This window comes from Myotis yumanensis, unplaced genomic scaffold, assembly GCF_028538775.1.
Source record: "Myotis yumanensis isolate MYYU_CA2020_CCGP unplaced genomic scaffold, mMyoYum1.0.hap1 SCAF_12, whole genome shotgun sequence".
NCBI lineage: Eukaryota > Metazoa > Chordata > Mammalia > Chiroptera > Vespertilionidae > Myotis > Myotis yumanensis.
In genome coordinates, this window is record NW_027223763.1 from 28,351,665 (window position 1) to 28,369,811 (window position 18,147).

The following is an 18,147-nucleotide window of genomic DNA, read 5'->3' on the forward strand; positions in this document are numbered from 1 at the left end:
TCCTGGCTCATCGGTCTACTCTCAACTACTGAGCCACGCCGGCTGCGCTGACTTTTTTATTTTAGCTTTCCTGAGGTAGAATGTAAAGTTGCATGGTATATAAGGCTAAGCTGGTGATGTGTTTGAACAAACATATAGAAATAGCAGATCATTAGTCTGTACCCCACCCAGGTCATGGGAGGTCCCTGAGCACCAAAGGGCAAAGTACACCTTTTATAAAATGTAGAAACAGATCTGACCGGTTTGGCTCAGTGGATGGAGCATCGGCCTGAGGACTGAAGGGTCCCAGGTTCGATTCCGGTCAAGGGCATGGTCAATGGCATGTACCTTGGTTGCAGGCACATCCCCAGTGGGGAGTGTGCAGGAGGCAGCTGATCGATGTTTCTCTCATCGATGTTTCTGACTCTCTGTCCCTCTCCCTTCCTCTCTGTAAAAATCAATAAAAAATATATTTAAAAAATGAAGAAACAGCTTTAATGTAGCTTAGATAAAATGCAACAATATTAATTTTTTCCCTTCAATCTCTTGAAACTAAGGGTATTCAATATGTCAAGGCCTGTGACTATTAAGAAAACTTGAATCCCTAGTTTAATGTCTTTATTTTACTTTTCGGCTTAAGGTGGTATCTTAATAAATATTTTGAATGGGTCATGTGTGAAAACAATGTGAAAAGACTATTGAGACTTCGAATGTCGTTTTTTGTTTCTGTCTTCATGAAACTCAAGAAGAAACTAATCTTTCTAGTGGAAAATAAAATCAGGTAGAAATATCAAAAACAGGGAAGGGCCACTCAGACACTCAATGCCCTCCTCCTTGCAAGCTACTGTCCAGGAAGACAGGAACAATTTAGAGCCACATATTTTTTCCTTCCTTTTCAGAGAGGCGGGGCCCAGGATTTAGTCGGGAAATCAGACGCTTATTAATGACGGCTCTGTTGCAGCTAAACCAACAGAACGAACAGCTGCCCTGCTCCTCGACTCAACAACGCTGGGTCCAGAGCTGGTGCTGCGGGATGGAAATCAGTGTGTGTTCTTACCAGGAGCTGGGCTTTCCAGGACCTCACGTAAGTAACTGAGCAGTTGGGGAGCTTTGTCATGGAAACTGCAATCGGAAGCAAAGGGAGAAGAGGAAAGCTTTGGTTCTAAACCGGTCACATCCATCATCACTGCCAACTCATGCCGGTCATTTTCTGGTTCCCATTCGTCTCCTGGCTGCTGCGCTGAAACGCACGGCCTCCCAGCATGTCTAAACTGAAAGCTGGACACGAACTCTCCTTCACAGTCCTCATTCTGTCATCCAGGGAAGTGGATCTGCTCCTGCTTCTGGAACCTTCTGCTTCATAAATGTAGTTTATTTCTCAAAGTGAAAGTTTGCTGCAACTCTTTTTATTTGTTCCTTTGCTTTTGAAGCATGCTACGTGGAGCTGCCTGGTCTGTGCTTTTTTCTCCCAGTTATTCAACTACTAACTAGCCATGTTAGGGAGGGAGTGCACTTACTCTGTGTTATATGGTATCCAAATGCCCAAATAAAATGGAAATGGCCATGCTGATCAGTATGTCAGATAGTGTGCTATATTATAATGTCATTTATTTAACCTACATTTTTGTTGAAATGTGGAAATTCAGATGTTTTAGGAAATCATCATCACATTTCAATTTGGTGATTATATATATGTATATATATATATATATTTTTTCAATTTAAAGATGATCTATAGTTAAGGAATGGCTTGTAAGCACTTTTCAATCAAATATCATTCTTGCAATTATTTTCAACATAGTCTACTTCTAGCTATACTATTAAGCCCAATTTCAATTTGCCTCCTTCAATGAAAATTTATTTTTTAGTAGCATTTGTACTTACATTTAAATTCAAGGTCAGATTTTCTGAACTTCTAGTTTGAACTTCTTAGTAGTTTTTCCCTCATGTCTTCAATAAAACCTAAGAAATGGTTGTTTCTAGTTACAAAGGTAAGAGTTGCTCTGACTTGCATTTTTCAAGTGGCTGACTTTTAAAAAATGTGCCTTGGAATGACCATTTCACCCACTTGCTGATATCTGGTGGTTCTATGACCACATACCTCAACTCTGAAATACTGTGTATCGCCTTTAAGCTCTGTTCCCAGGTTCCCTCCCACTTGATATTTTCCGATATTCCTCAGCAAAACTTCCCTCCTGTCAGGTTAGTTCTCCCCTTTTCATGTTATTCTTGCCCCCTTCTTGTTCTCTTCAATCACACCATGTTCTCTTCTAGGAAAATGCTCATTTAAAATCTATAGTTGATAGGATTTCATGATAGACTGATTTGGGAGATAAAGATGGAGAGGTCAAGGATTCCTCCCAGGTTAGAGGTGGGTGATAATACCATTCTCTGGAGAAAGCCCAAGTTTATGGAGAAGAAAAAACTTCATTTTAGCGAGCTGATGGAAGTGCCTGTGGAACTCAGTCACATGACGATGCCCGCAAAGGAGTTGGATGTTTGCGTTTGAATGGAGAAGACTGGGCTAGAGATTCAGATTTAGAAACAAATTTCACTGGTTGTGTTAAGCCATGCAAGAGGATGGGGTCACACTAGATGTTTACTAAAATGAGATGAAAGAAAGGCTAAATAGGGGCTCCTAGGAAACGTTAACTTTTAAGGAGACGTTTGAGGAAGTATAGAGAGATTTGAGGTAGATGGAAAATCAGGAGGTGTCATGGAAACCCAGGAAAAAGGAAGTTTCAAGAATGAGACAGTGACCAAAAGTGTAAAGAAGGGGTTAAGAGAAGAGCAGCTGGAGGGTAGGAAAGACTGGACAGTTGGAAAAAGTGAGCTGGCGAAGAGGGCACAGGGCCAGGAAAGCCCCACTGAGAGTTAAACACAATAAAATGACGTCCCCGGATTTCCGCAGAACTTTATCCTGTAAAAGTAAATTTAATCATGTCTGAGAGTCCAACTGTCTAAGATTGAGATAACTGCTTTGTGTAAAGTAGTATAGAAAGAGCTCTGAACTGGCCAAGAGTAAATGTATAACAGACCAGGAGTCAGGAGCCTTAGAAAAGCTGGTGAGACAGGTAGGACAAGAAATGCAGTTGGGTGCCTTGGGCTAGAAGTAACAATGGATTTCAAAATAGATATAGCCCTAGCTGGTTTGGCTCAGTGGATAGAGCGTCGGCCTGCAGACTGAAGGGTCCCAGGTTCGATTCCAATCAAGGGCACATGCCTGAGTTGCGGGCTTGATCCCCAGTGGGGGGCGTGCAGGAGGCAGCCAATCAATGATTCTCATCATTGATGTTTCTATCTCTCTCTCTCTCTCTCTTCCTCTCTGAAATCAATAAAAATATATTTTAAAAAAATAGATATAAAGTTTGGGGGATGAATTATGCCTCATCACATATCTTTCTACAGGTCCTCAACCTTACGAAAATTTCCTTTAGGTGCTGCAAATTCAACATGTCCTAATCAGAGCTCAGCTTCTCGGCTCCTCTAGCCCATCCACGCCTGCTTCTCCTTTCCTTCAGATGAGAGCATTGCCAGTCACCCAGTTTTTTGAAGTAGAAACATCAGCTATTCTCTTTCATCATCATTCCTTCTGCCACCAACTTCTGTCCATTCTTTCTCCACATTCTTTTGAGTCTGTCCTCTCGCTCACACTTCATTTCCATGTCCATCACCTTAATTCAGGTCCTGAAATATTAATTCTTAACTGGCCTCCCTTCTTCTAGTCCTTCCTCCTCTTCCCAGCTCATCTTCCACAACTCTAATGAAGCAAATATGATCATGTCACTCTGATGATTAAAGAAACCTCCCAATTCTAGCGAGGAGAAAGCCTGGCCTCCTTAGCATGACATCACTCAGGGCCCCCACTGACCTGGCCTTACCCCACATCTCAGCTGCATGTCCAGCTGCTTTCTGCCTCCACACATCTATCTTATAACACCACTAAATTTCTCTTTGTTCCTCAACTCACCATGCTCTTTTACACTCGATTCACTATAAAGATAAGCAACCTTGTTGTAATACTACTAAGATCATTAGCTTCGGTGCTGGCAGCGGGGAGATGGGGGAAGTTGAATGCAAGTGAACTGGACTAGCCAGAGGGAAAAGAATGGGGATGGAAATGACTCTTCGATAAGAGTTGTGATCTCCTCATTTGACTCAATGCTGATGAGACTGTATTTCTTAAATAAGTCACGATTCAAGGATAAGGATGTATCAGGGAGACAAGTATACCTAACAGAGCTAACTTCACAACAGAGAAGGACTTGAAGTCTGAGTAGGGTATAAGCAGCTGAGGAATCGCCTTTTAATTGTGGGGAGTTGAAAGGGCCAGGGCTAGGCCCTCCATCTTGCCCCAGGGTAAGTGCTACACCCTCCATCTTACATTGGCCATGTGCTTGGCAAGGAGCTTCTTCCTGGAAGTCTAAGCCTCTGCTAGCCACACCCAGGAATAAGACACCGACTTGCGCCTGGTCAATCGGCAAGGCCCACAGCCCTTTCTCCTCCCTTTACTCCAACCCCCTATAAAACACTTCTCCACACAGAGTTCGCTCTCTCTCTGCTTCCTGCTGCTGTGTCGGCAAGGTGGGGGAGCCGAGCTAGCTCAAATACAGACTCCTATGCTTTTACATCGGACAGGCTGGCTCCCTGGTGTGGTTTCTTGGGGATCCTGAAATCTGGGCATAACAGGAGTGACATCAACAGAGGCAGGCAGCGATCTGTCCAGGGCAGAAGGACCTGGGAGGGGAGTCATGTTAGTCAGGCCGGGAAGAGGTCAGGGCATGATCATGATCGTTGGAGACTTTCAATGCCAAGTTGACCCCCTAGGCATACTTTACCCAGCAGGGAATGGGGAGACATGGAAGTTTTTCTTAAGCAAAGCAATGACTTGGTGAAAGCAGGCTTTTAAGTAGATTAATCAGGCAGTAGTGTGCAGGACAGATTCGAGAAGCAGGGAATGCAGGCTGGAAGAGCAGGGAGAAGCACAGTAATCCAGGTCTGAGATGCCATATTTGCTTAATTACAATAAAAAATCTCTACATTAAATGTGTACAATGATTAAAAATAAATCTTGAGTTTAAGTATGTAAAATCGTGAAAACATAGACATCTCAGAATTAAGGAAATAAAAAGATAAAGATCTGAATGAACTAAGGTGGTGATGTTAGAAATGGGAGGGAAGAGTAGATGCCAAAAAAACTCCCACAAAACACATTTTGAAGAATTTGAGAGATTGGATGTTAAAAGTTAGAGAGAGAAACAGAGACCAAGAGAGAGAGGAGGAGAGAATATTACAATATGACTCCATGATTTTGAGTCTGAATGAAAGTGGCAAGGGATACCATTAAGAGAAATGGGGAAGTCAAGAGGAAAAACACCAAACTAAATTTTATATATTGAGTATGAGATGAGGAAATGTCTAGCCGGCAGTTGAAATTATGGGCCCAGAACTAGCATGAGTATATACAACCACGGAATTATCTGCACAGAAGTCAAAATGGAAGACTTGAGAGTGAAAGACATTCCAAACGATGGTGTGTGTAGAGGACCAGAGGCAGAGGTGTAATTCAGGGACTGGCCACATTTAGGGACAGGAAGCAGGGGAGGGAGGAACAACAGAAATGATTTGAAAGGTTGAATTAGATTCATTCCAGAGGAGGGGAATGAAAGACATGAGAAGAGAGAGGTGGAGGCCTTTTGCTCATGCTTTGGACTTACAGATATTAATTATGTATCTTTGGATGTGTCTTAAGCATCCACAGAGGTATCGAGAGCTCACTTCAGTCCTCCAAAGGGATGGCATGTGGGACCCCATCTTCACTGTTAGCTGCAGCCCAGTACTAATTGGCTGTTCATCAGCTCCAGGAGTCCTGGCCCAGTGCCTTGGCTGGCTCCCCGGCCGGTGTGAGAAAGCATGAACTTTCCCAAAGGCTTATTGCTGGTCTGAATGCTTTTGATCTCAGCCTGATCCTTTGAAGTCCAAAAGAGCATACTTCCTACTAACTCTTCCTCCCGCCCCACTGTTCTTTCCTCCCCATGGAACTCTTTAATGAGCAGTTATTTTAGAACATAATGTAGTTGATCCAACAGTTTATAACAGAGCCAAAGTTAAAGGCAAACTCGTTTTTAACACTTTTCCTGTTCTGCTGGAATTGCTGGGCCAATTAAACTTTCTGAACTCCTATTAGTCAGGGGTGACTAGACACTTTCTGGCTTACCTCATTTCCTTGGCAGGTAGATAAGTAATAAATAATACTTGCATAGCCCATACAATACATTTAAAAATCCCAATAAAGGGCAGTATTTTACACAGTCATTGTATTTATTTGTACTTTTGTTCTGTAATTGGGAAAGCTAGCACAGGGACAGCTCACCACCACAGGTGCTCTAAAAAGCTGATTGGCTGATGTGATAACTGATTAGTGATTGGGGATATGAACAATGATTAATGGTCCTGAAATACAAATTTCATAAAAAGGCTTCTCTTCTTGTTATGAGTATCTATTTATTTATCTTCACCTGAGGATATTTTCCTCATTGATCCTTAGAGAGAGTTGAAAGGAAGAAGGAGAGGAAGAGGAGGAGGAGGGAGGGAGGGAGGGAGAGAGAGAGAGAGAGAGAGAAAAAGAGAGATCCACCAGCTGCCTTCTGCACACACCCCAATGGGGGGCCGAGGATTGAATTTGAGACCCTTTGGTTCACCGGCCCATGCTCTAACCATTGAGAAGACCGGCTAGGGCAGCTTTTATTGTTTGTTAGAGAGAGAGGAAGGGGGAGAGAGAGAAACATTGCTGTGAATGAAAAACATTCACTGTTGCCTTCTCTGCAAGCCCCTACTGAGGATGGACCCGGAAACCTGGATATGTGCCCTGACTGGGAATCGAACCTGCAACCTTTTGGTATATGGATGATGCTCCAACAAACTGAGCCACCTGGCCAGGGTTGTATTACCTATTATTAAAAGTATTTATATTCCTAGTTATAATCTGAAACAATGTTTAAAAAACATATTGTACTTATAATATGCGTACAAAAAACATGCACATCTTAAATGTACAATTAAAAATTTTATAAACTACATACATTCATTTAATAAACATCCAGATTTAAAAAAAACTGAACATCAACACTGTTTTTAAAATTAATTTTTCTTAACTTCAAGAGAAAAAAAGTGACGTTCTGTTCTGGGTATTTGCTGGGATGGCATGTGACTTTAAAAGTGGTATGCCCAGCCCTGGCCGTTGTGACTCAGTTGACTGAGCATTGTCCCATGAACAGAGAGGTCACCAGATCCATTTCTGGTCAGGTCACATGCCCGGGTTTCAGGCTCCACCCTGGGAGGGGGCATGCGGGAGACAGCAGATCCCTGTTTCTCTCCCTCCCTCACCCTTCCTCTCTCTAAAATCAATAAGACATTTTAAAAACTTATATTCCCCTCTTGAACATCTCCTGTGGTAGGCAAATAATACCTCCCCAAAGATGTCTACATCCTAATCCTCAGAACCTGTGAATGTTTCCGTACGTAGAAGAGACTTTCCAGATGCGATTAAATTAGGATTTTGAGGGAAGATTATTCTGAACTACCTGAGTAGACCCACTGTAATCATACGGGTCCTTTTATGTGAACAAGGGAGGCAAGGGCGTCCGAGAAGATGTGGCAAGGGAAGCAGGTCAGAGGGGCCACAAGTCAAGGAATGTAGGCAGCCTCTAAAAACTGAAAAGATAAGGAAACAGAGTCTCCCCCTGCAGCCTAGAAAGGCAGTTACAATTTTTGTGTATGTGATGCCTACACTGCTACCTTGATTTTAGCCCTGTGAAACCCATTTCAGACTCCTAAGTCCCAGAACCATAAGGTAAACAATTGTGTTGTTTCAAGCCACTAAGTTTGTTACAACAATAGTCGGAAATTTATTCATCATCTATAGTCTGGTGACTCTGTATTCAGACTCGTATATCTTATTGCCTGTTGAGTAGCTGCATATGGCATCTCATAGGTCTCTCCAACATAACACATCCCAAATTAAAACTGCTGTTAACTCCCCACACCTGGGCACACCCCCAGCTTTTCGCACCTTGGTAAGTGGCACCAATCACTCAGTACTAATGCCAAACACCTGGGCCATCCTTGTTTTCTTCTTCTGTCATCCCTCACACCTAATCCCTAAATTTCATCTATTCTGCTTCCAAACTAAATCTCATATCTATCCACTTCAATTGCGTTTCTCTGCCACCATTATTTTTCAATTAACTTTATTATCTTTCATTCGGATATGTGCATATACTACAAAATACAAAAGATATTATAAATAGGAATTTAGTGAAAAGGCCGACTCCTCCCAGCCCTATCAGATGCAATCAGTGACACCACGTTTGTTGTGCCTCCTTCCAAAGTGATATTTCAAAGTGACATTTGAAAAAGAAAGCCAACGACACTTTGTTGCACAACATCCCTTAATGTTCGTCCTTCTGTGCCTGAGGGGACCTTTCAGTGGCTCCCAGCTAGCTGCTGGGGATTCGGCATTAATGGAAAAATCAAGGTGCCAAAGTCCGAACTTTCAATGGTTTGTTAAGACTGTTGAGTTTCACTTGCGGTAAATCATGTAATGGTTGTAAAAAAAATAAAATTTTAAAAAATGTTTTGTTATCACCAACTCCAAGCTTGTCAGTGGTGAGTCAGGACCATTACAAATTCATCACCGGGAGCTGTGTGCGCGCCCTGCCACCGCTTTTCCCCCCAGCTTTGTTCTCGGCTGGGCGGAGCTCGGGGTGCCGGTCGCTAGTGTTCGCCATCAGAGCCCCTAGCAGTCAGGGCTCCGGGCCCGCTGCACGACAGCATGGCTCCGGTCCCGGCCTGTGAAACGCCTGAGGGCGTGGGAGGCCAAGATAACTACCCCAGCGCGGACTCGGGTTCCCTCCCAGGCGTCCGGGAGGCCCGCGGGGCGGGGGCGGGGGCTGGCTGGTCCCACAAGGCCACGACCACGGAAGGCAGCGGCCGCCCCGCCTCCCCAGAAACCCTTGGCGAAGGAGGTGGGGCGTAGGAGGGCCCAGCCAATCACGGGATAGCTCTCAGGTGACGTAAGGGCGCGCTCGCCGATTCGCGCCGGGGAGGGTGTGCAGGGTGCGGGCTGGGGTCCAGCGACGCGTCAGCGACCCGTGGGCCCCGCTGCGGAAGCCGACGGCGGGCTGGGCACAGCCTGCGGACGGGCGCTGCCTCCGGCTCTCCGCCTCGAGGCGTGGCAGCGGCGGCGGCGGCGGCGGCGCGGGAGGGAGCCGCGGACCAGCGACTGGTGAGAGCCACGCATCCGCCGGGGACGCGGGGCGCGGGCTCGGAAGAGCATCCTCCCGGCTTCTAGAGCCTCCTCCTCCTCCTCCGGTCCCCAGCCCGCGGCTTCGCACCGCTTCCCCCCGTCTCCGGCCCACACCGGCCCGGGCTCGCCCCCTCTCCCGCGGGCCTACCCGCCCGGGCCCCTCTGTAGTCCCGTTATAGGCCCCACCTGGCGGCGGGTGGCGCAGGCAGCGTCAGGGCGGCCCCGGGCGGGTACCGTCAGGGAAGTTGTGTGTGTGGTTGGGGATGGGGGCGGTGGGAGGGAGGCCGGCGCGACGCTCCCGGAGCAGTGCTCTCCGGGAAGAAAACGGGCGGCCCTGCACGGTAATGCCCGTTAACGGCATCGGAGGGCGGAGAGCTACTTGCTAGGCAGGTTGCCCTGGGGATAAAGGTTGAAGTGAGAGATGGCTGGGAAGGTCTGCGCCCAACCCGGACTGAGTTCTGAGTCTGCGCTTCCTCGGAAGTTTGATAAGCGTTTGTTACCCGCACGCGTGCACGCACAGACGCACCCCGTCCTGAGCACACTGCACACCTCCTGCGGCACGGAAAGTATTCTGTGCTCCTCTGGTGGAGAGAGGCGGGGTGGGCACAGCTAGCAATATAGGCAGCTGATTAACCGGACTGTCGAAGCCAAACGGAATTATCGCTCAGGAATAGGGTTCTGAATTTCAGAACACTTTCAGATAGCCCCGTCCTTCTGATTTCTGTGAGTCTCATCCTCTCTGCACTGAGGAAAGCGTAGTCCCCCCTTATCCATGGGGGACAGGTTGCAAGATCCCCAGTGGATGCCTGAAACCAGCAGATAGCATGGAACCCTGTTTTTCCCCTGTGTATACATATCTATGATGACGTTTAATGCCTTTACCATTTATTTTTTAAAAAAATATTTTTATTGATTTCAGAGAGGTAGAGAGAGGGATAGAGAGATAGAAACATCAACGATGAGAGAGAATCATTGATCAGCTGCCTCCTGCACGCCCCCTACTGGGGATCAAGCCCCCAACCCAGGCATGTGCCCTTGGCCAGAATTGAACCTGGGACCCTTCAGTCCGCAGGCCGATGCTCTATCCACTGAGCCAAACTGTCTAGGGCTGCCTTTACCATGTAACTAAGCACTTACGAACTGTGCCTTTAACTTTTGCAGTTTGAAGTGCGACGGCAAAACTAGCACGCATTCTCCCCCCCCTCCCCCCTTCACCCATAGAAGATTCATTCTTACTGTAGATTTTAGCAACCTCAGTATGTATCTTCTTGTTGAGTTGAGAACTGTCACGTTTTCGTAGAGGAAGCTCCTGACCGCTTCTCTTTGGCATATTTGAACTGCCGGCATCACTACTCTTACTCTTTGGGACCAGTATTAAGTAAAATGAAGTTGATTTGAACAGGAGCAGTGTGATACTGTGACAGTCAGATAGCCTAGGCTGCTACTAGGTGACTAAGGTTGGGGAGCATATATATCATGGATTCAACACTGAACAAAGGGATGAGTCACACTGGGACGGAGTGGGGTGAGGTGAGTTTTCATCACCCCACTGAGAACATAGTGAAATTTAAAATTTTAGAAAGAATTGTTTATTTCTGGATTTTTCCATTTAATAGTCTCAGACCGCGGATAACTGAAACCGCAAAAAGTGAAAAGGGGAAGGGGACGCCTACAGTGTCATGTTCTCTTGGCAGAAAGTTCTCACTCATAGATGTTTATGAAATGAACAGACACAAGGCAAACGCTGGATGTGGGCAATGTCCTGAATGCTGGGTTTGATTGATTTGAATGAGAGAGGAACATCCATTTGTCGTTCCACTTATTTATACATTCATTGGTTGATTCTTCTATGTGCCCTCACTGGGGATCAAACTTGCAACCTTGCCATATCAGGATGATGCTCTAACCAACTGAACTACCCGGCCAGGGCCTATTATTTTCTTTTTAAGATTTAACTTCTTTCCTTAAAAAAGTTTTGGCTTAAGTAACTTTTTTTTTTCAGGAAGTTATCTTTAATGTCTATGCTAAATAAATAACATTTACACACAAGACAAAACCATCATGGGCTTTTGTTTGAAGCCAAAGTATAAGAATCCAAGGTAGTGGGCACACAGTGCAATATACAGGTTTTGTAACATAGAAACACACACCTGAAATCTATATGTTCGTGTTGACCAATATCACCTCAATAAATTTAAAACACACACAAAAGAATCCAAGGTAAATGTGGAGGACCATCAAGTATTTCAAAATCTAGAATCAAGCATCTGCATATAAGAAATCACCTTGATTTAAAATTTTTCAAGCTTATTTATTCCTCAATTTTAAATTCTGCATTGGACAAAACAGATATGAATATATTTGTGCAAATTAACTTTAAAAATATAGTATGGCTTAAAAGTCATCAATTATTCCTACAGCAACATACTATATAAGCACACCTGAACATTGCTCTACTTTAGCCATCATTCTTAAGTGAACACACTGTATACATCTTCAGGCAATAGAAACCTAATTACTTTGCCCCAAATAGTAATAAAGGATTAAAATGCTATTGAAACAAGTTAATTTCTAGGGGTTTGGGTAAAGACAATAAACATTAATGTAATTCAAGAAATAAGATTTGCAAGTCTTATCTATTCCCTTTATATGCTAGACATTTCTTGTAGAAACTTTATCGGATTGGCCTAAGTAACTTTGTATTTTTCATGGTTTATTTATATAGCTAGTTTACTCTCAGTTTTGGTAGAATAACCTTTGAGTTACCTGGTAAATACTAAGCATTTTAATGTTGCTAGATGTTTACTGTTCTTTTAAAATAAATACAAATCGACCAGCCATGAATGATGTGCTTTGCCTCACCCAGCAAAGTAAATATCACCAACAATTTACTCAGCTTAAATGTAATGAGTGGAAAGAGGATTATGTACAAGAACACCTAAGACAGACACTTTTAGAAAAATATGTTTTTCTCTTTAATTATGAGGTAATGCTTAGATCTTATTAATAAGGCAGCATTGTTTTCTTAAAATGTTGATGAGATGCCATAGGCCAGTGATTTTCAACTGGTGTGTTGCAAGAATCCTTAAAACTTGAAATATCTGAGTAAATAAAAATTACACCAATGTTTTTGTCAAATTGGCAAAAAATATATTTTTTTGTTGTGTTGCAGAATTTCAGTAGTTTATGTGTGCCGTGAGTTGAAAATTGCTGGCCCATGGTAAAATTGGTTTTGTTTCACTTAGTCACAGAAACTATTGATAATATTAAGTGAGCAATTACTGTACAATTCTTGACAGAATGCTCATTATCTTATAAATGCTTTCTATTAGGTGGAATTAGCTTTTACTGAGATTGTAAATTCACAATGGCCCAGTGATAGGCAATTTGTGTGATCACGGAAGTTCTAACCTAAGAGAGATGAGATACCAACAACAGAGGGCTACTGATAGGATTTCCACTGAATTTCAGAGTTTACCCTGATCTGAAGGGAGCTCTGTTTAAAAAAAATTTTTTTGTTTTGTTTTGTTTTCAGAGAGGAAGGGAGAGAGAGATAGAAACATTAATGATGAGAGAAAATCATTGATCAGCTGCCTCCTGCACACCCCTCACTGGGGATTGAGGCCGCAACCTGAGCATGTGCCCTGACCAGGAATTGAACCATGACCTCTGGGTTCATAGGTCGACACTCAACCACTGAGCCACTTCAGCCAGGCATCTAAAAGGTAGCTCCCTTTTTAATGGCATCTTTACTCAAGCTTTTCTGGATTCCTAAGTGCAAATTCTAAACATTGGTACACTTCCTGAAAGATAAACATTGAGATCAACCTATGAAGTGAAATTTTATCCCTTGTCCCTGATTTTTACTTTTTGAAAGAAGGGTATAGAGTGGTAGGGAGACAGGAAGGCAGAGGAGAACAATAGTGTGTATCTGTATGGTAGGGCCCAGTGCTCAGAGGCAGGCAGCAACTAGAAGGGCTGGGTGAGGAGGAATGAGGGGTATGCGAAAGCTTTCCAGAGGAAGTGACACTTAAACTGTTTTGAGGTATGAGGAAGAGTTCAGTCAAGAGGGAAAGGAAGTTTTAGGGAGAGGTACTTGCATCTAGAAAAGCACAGATACGGAGACCCCCTGGCTGAACTTCAGGCTCTTCGGCCCAGAGTAAGGGCATTTGAAATGGATGGAAGGATAGGCTAGGTCCAAATTAGAAATTTGGGCTTTGTCCATAGGTGATGTATCCCGGTTAGCATGATAATCAGATTTATGAACTTTAGAAAGATCACTTGGAAAGTTTGCGGGAGGCAGGGCAAAGCTAGAGACAGGCAAACTACTTTGATAGCTGTTACCATAGTTCAGACCTAAAATGAGGGATTGGGATGGAGAGGAGAGAGATTTGAAAGATATTCAGGAGATGTAATTGATTGGGCCTTAGGAGGCACACTGTGACGAACAGAGGAGACAAGAATGTCAAAGCATTTGGATGAATGGAAGGCTCATAACTAAGAGAACAAGGAAAGAGAAACAGGTTTAGAAAAGAAAATGAGTTTGTTTTGTGACAGTGACTTTAAGGTGCCTGTGGGACAGGAAATTCTGGTGGCATTTGGAGTTGTGAAGTTTGTAATCACTGGCTACAGGTGCTAATGAGGCCTTAAAGGTAGTGTTGTTGTTTTTTTGTTGTGTTTTAATTTTTGTCTTATTCATCTTTCTATTCATCAGCACTGATCACAGTGCTTTATATATACGGGGTGTATGGTGTGAAGTTGAATAGGTATCATCCTACATAATAAAACCCTAATATGCAAATCGACTGAATGGAAATGACTGGTCACTGTGACGCACACTGACCACCAGGGGGCAGACGCTCAACACAGGAGCTGCCCCCTGGTGGTCAGTGCGCTCCCACAGGGTGAGCGCCACTCAGCCAGAAGCTGGGCTCACAGCTGGCAAGTGCAGCTGCAGTGGCAGGAGCCTCTCCCGCCTCTGTGGCAGCGCTAAGGACCTCTCAGTGGATGTGGCAGTGCTAAGGATCCTGTGGAGAGCACCTAAGCTGGCAGTCAGACATACCCCTAGGGGTCCTGGACTGCGAGAGGGCGCAGGCCGGGCTGAGGGACCCTCCCTCAGTGCACGAATGTCGTGCTCCAGTCTCTAGTCCCTTACAGGATGTGATACTGAATCTTGGGGAAGTAATTTCCCCTCTCAAAACCTGTGTTTTCCTTTTTGTTAGTGAAAGAGTTGAACTAGATAAGTAATTCTCAAAGTTTTGCAATAGTCTGCTATGTTGGGATCAATTGTGAGGTATGGCAAGTAATTTTTAACTAATAAAGACCTGATGTTTCCTTGCCTTTTAAATGATATTTGATTTATGTCACTCTTTTTTAATTGCATTCCAGTATTTTTTCTTTTTTTTAATCCTCACCCGAGGACATGCTTAGAGGGAAAGAAGAAGGGAGAGCAAGATAAAGAAAGAGAAACATTGTCGGTTGCCTTCTGTATGTTCCCTGACTGGGGATCTGATGGAGCTCCCAACCCAGGTATGTGCCCTGACTGGGAATCGATGGGCAATCTTTCGGTGCATGGTGCACAGGATGACGCCCAACCAACTGAGCCACTCCGGCCAGGTGTTTTCCAGTATATTTTCTTAATTGTGAGAGAAAGGGGTGAAGTTATAATTAGTCAGCTGGAATTTCATAACTCCGGATATACCAGTGGCTGTGTCACTCACAAGTATGGTGGGAAAAAAGGTTAAAAATCACCATGCTACACAGTGGATAAGGACTTATAATCGTAAATTCTGTTTATATCTAGGACCTCTCATTCTGATCATAAATCATTTTTATTTCTGTAACTTCAGGAACTCTATTTTAAGAACCTTTCAAAAAGAAAAAATCAAGTCATGGAGAAGAATGGGAATAATCGGAAGCTTCGGGTTTGTGTTGCTACTTGCAACCGTGCTGATTATTCTAAACTTGCACCGATCATGTTTGGCATTAAAACGGAACCTGAGTTCTTTGATCTGGATGTCGTGGTGCTTGGCTCTCACCTGATCGATGACTATGGGTAAGATGAAAGCATTTTCTTAAGATACTCTTCATTGTAACATTGTGTACTGGAGAGAGCTTGGATCCAGGAACTGCTATGTGGATCTAGTTTCAAATCCTAGTTCTACCACTTAGGTTGTTTTGTTTTACTCTTTTGAAGTAAGTTTTTTACTGACCTTCCTGTTGGAAGCACACTATCATTGTGCACACAATGTTCTTAGAATGGTATCACAATTAAAAGGAGCATCTTAGTAACATTTAAAAATATGCCTTATAGGGTTGCAACATTGATTCAAATATTCTCTCCTGAAAGTAATCAATGAGGCATATTTGTCCCCAATCACTCTTTTGTTAAAATGCTTTCCCTGTTTAAAGATTTTTGTTCCATCTTCTTTTTATTGATTATTTTTTGTCTTGCATGAGTTAAGATGTGAGATTTCAGGTTATTTGACTGGACAAAGCTCCTGTGACAGCCTCATAGGAACACACAAAAGCCCTCTCCCTGGTGTGGATGCGCACAAGTGTATGCAAGTTGAAGGCCAGGGAAAAGCGTTTTCCACACCCTTTAAAAGTTCACTGAAAAGGCCTCTCTCCAGGATGAGCCATGAAACGTCTTTAGTTTGGAGCTCTCAGGAAACGCTTTCCCACATTCCACACATGTGGTTGCGGGGCCATGAATGAGGTGGAGATGCTTTCTTAGGGAATTTCTCGTCTTCAACACTCTTGTGCATTCACTCTGAGGACAACCACATTTTTCTGGAGCATCACATTCTCCATTTTTTCTTGGCTTATTTCTAGCAAATTCTACAAGCCAGGTAGGATCTACCAGGCCTAGTGTTGGGTGTTCTCCAGGAGGAGGCTTCTTGCCTGTCATGTGCTCAGAATGCTCAACAAGTGATTTCTCTCTCACATTCTGTTGAGGAAGTTCTTGTTTTGCCCCCTTTTCCATGTATTGCAAGGAACATTCAGAAAGTGAGTTTGCATCATCAAAAACCTGTTGAGAAAACTCTTGCTCTGACCCACGTCTCAGGCAGTGGAAGGACTTAAGAAATACGTCCTCTTCCAGGATGGGTTTGGAGAGCACCTCGTATGATGCACTCTATGTAACAGAGAAGGGATCCTCTTTACCAACCTGATAGCTAATCTGCTGGTCCCCATCTTCATCCCACAAGGCCCTCATCACCATGAGGGGCTCCTGCTGGGCTGGCTCTGGTGTGGCTGGATTTGACTTATTCCCACCAAGGGCCCTTCTGCCCAGGCCTTTCCGTCCACGTGTCTCTGCCCTTGTGTTCAGTTGCTGCTCCATGCTGTCCTGTGGTTCCTCCTCAGAAGTTTGCACCACGATATATCAGCCACTTCCAGGTAGCAGTGATCTGGGTAAGTCTTCAGCAGGCACCTGCAGACTGTCAGAATATGAGAGCAGGGTCCTCTTCTGTCCTATTCACAGGTCCCAGCACTTAGCACAGTTGTTCCTTGATATTGTGTCACTCATTCTACTTCCTATTCCATTTCCTTTCAGAGCAAAGACGAGGAGGAAGGTACTTGTACTCCCAACGGCATTTAAAATCTCTACCACTTAGTTTTTATGTGGCCTTAGGGAAGTAGCTTAGCATCTCTGAGCCTCAGATTCCTCAATTATAAAATGGAGTGCAAACCTTTGATGTAGGTTATTGTGAAGAATGGAGATAGTGATATGGAGAATTCATGACAATGATGCTGCTTAATGGATGCTTGATAAATAGGTATTAATATTATTATTTGTTATATTAAGGAGAAATGGCACTTATATATTGTGTGATATGTGATTTAATGTTATCTGTTTTGTGAGTTCTAATGGTAATTCGACATTAAAACTGGTATATAGTTCAACAGCATATAAAGTAGTAGATATGGAACAAGATTTAAAAAATCTAATTTATTTACTAGGTAAAGTAAAATGTTATATTACCATTACCATTGATATTTATTTTGATGACATTAGGTTTGTTGTTGATCAGAGATGAAATACAAAAATGAAAATTGGGAAATTTTTGAAGGAGCAGAATATATAAACCAAAGATGAACATTCATTTTGTTACATGTAATAAGTAGCAGTTAGTGCACCCTTGTGGCATGAAAATGTTAATGCAATCTCCAAAGATGGTCAGAAATACAATATTAAATGAGAAAACAGCTGTGTTGCCGAAACCGGTTTGGCTCAGTGGATAGAGAGTCAGCCTGCGGACTGAAGGGTCCCAGGTTCGATTCCGGTCAAGGGCATGTACCTGGGTTGCGGGCACATCCCCAGTAGGAGATGTGCAGGAGGCAGCTGATCGATGTTTCTCTTTCATCGATGTTTCTAACTCTCTATTCCTCTCCCTTCCTCTCTGTAAGAAATCAATAAAATATATTAAAAAAAAGAGAGAAAACAGCTGTGTTAAAATAAATTTGTTTTTTTCAGACTGTTCTTTAAAAACAAGATAATAACAATAGCAAAAACAAATAAATAAAAACCTGCCTCCAAAAATCAATTTAGCAATTTTCTCTAAGAACTTAGAGTAGAGAAGAAATTTATGGACAGCTCAAAATTTCATAGCTTTTAAAAATGTGAAACTCTGCCTAAGAAAACCCACGTTAGGGTTCAATTTGGTGGTATAAATTATGTGGGTTTGGACAAATCTATAAAGACATGAACCCATTGTTTCAGTATCATACAGGGTTGTTTCACTGCCTTAAAAATCTCTACATATCCATCCCTTCTTTACCCTCACCCCAGGAAACCACTGACTTTTTCTTTACCATCTCCATAGATTTGCCTTTTCCAGGATGTCATAGAATTGGAATCA

General features: G+C 43.4%; 1 protein-coding gene across 3 annotated transcripts in view; it reads left to right on the forward strand.

The window, feature by feature from the left end:
- The first annotated feature begins 924 nt into the window (after window positions 1-924).
- The window catches only part of GNE (glucosamine (UDP-N-acetyl)-2-epimerase/N-acetylmannosamine kinase), a 53,295-nt gene continuing 36,072 nt past the window's right edge, over window positions 925-18,147 (forward strand). The window contains exons 1-2 of one of the 3 annotated variants that reach the window (XM_070431198.1): window positions 925-1,063; window positions 15,136-15,341. In XM_070431198.1, the coding sequence (XP_070287299.1) occupies window positions 1,013-1,063; window positions 15,136-15,341 (257 nt within the window). In that variant the 5' untranslated portion in view covers window positions 925-1,012. Of the gene's footprint in view, window positions 1,064-9,108; window positions 9,266-15,135; window positions 15,342-18,147 lie in introns of those variants that run through there. The other 2 variants (XM_070431197.1, XM_070431199.1) reach the window with 2 other exon arrangements.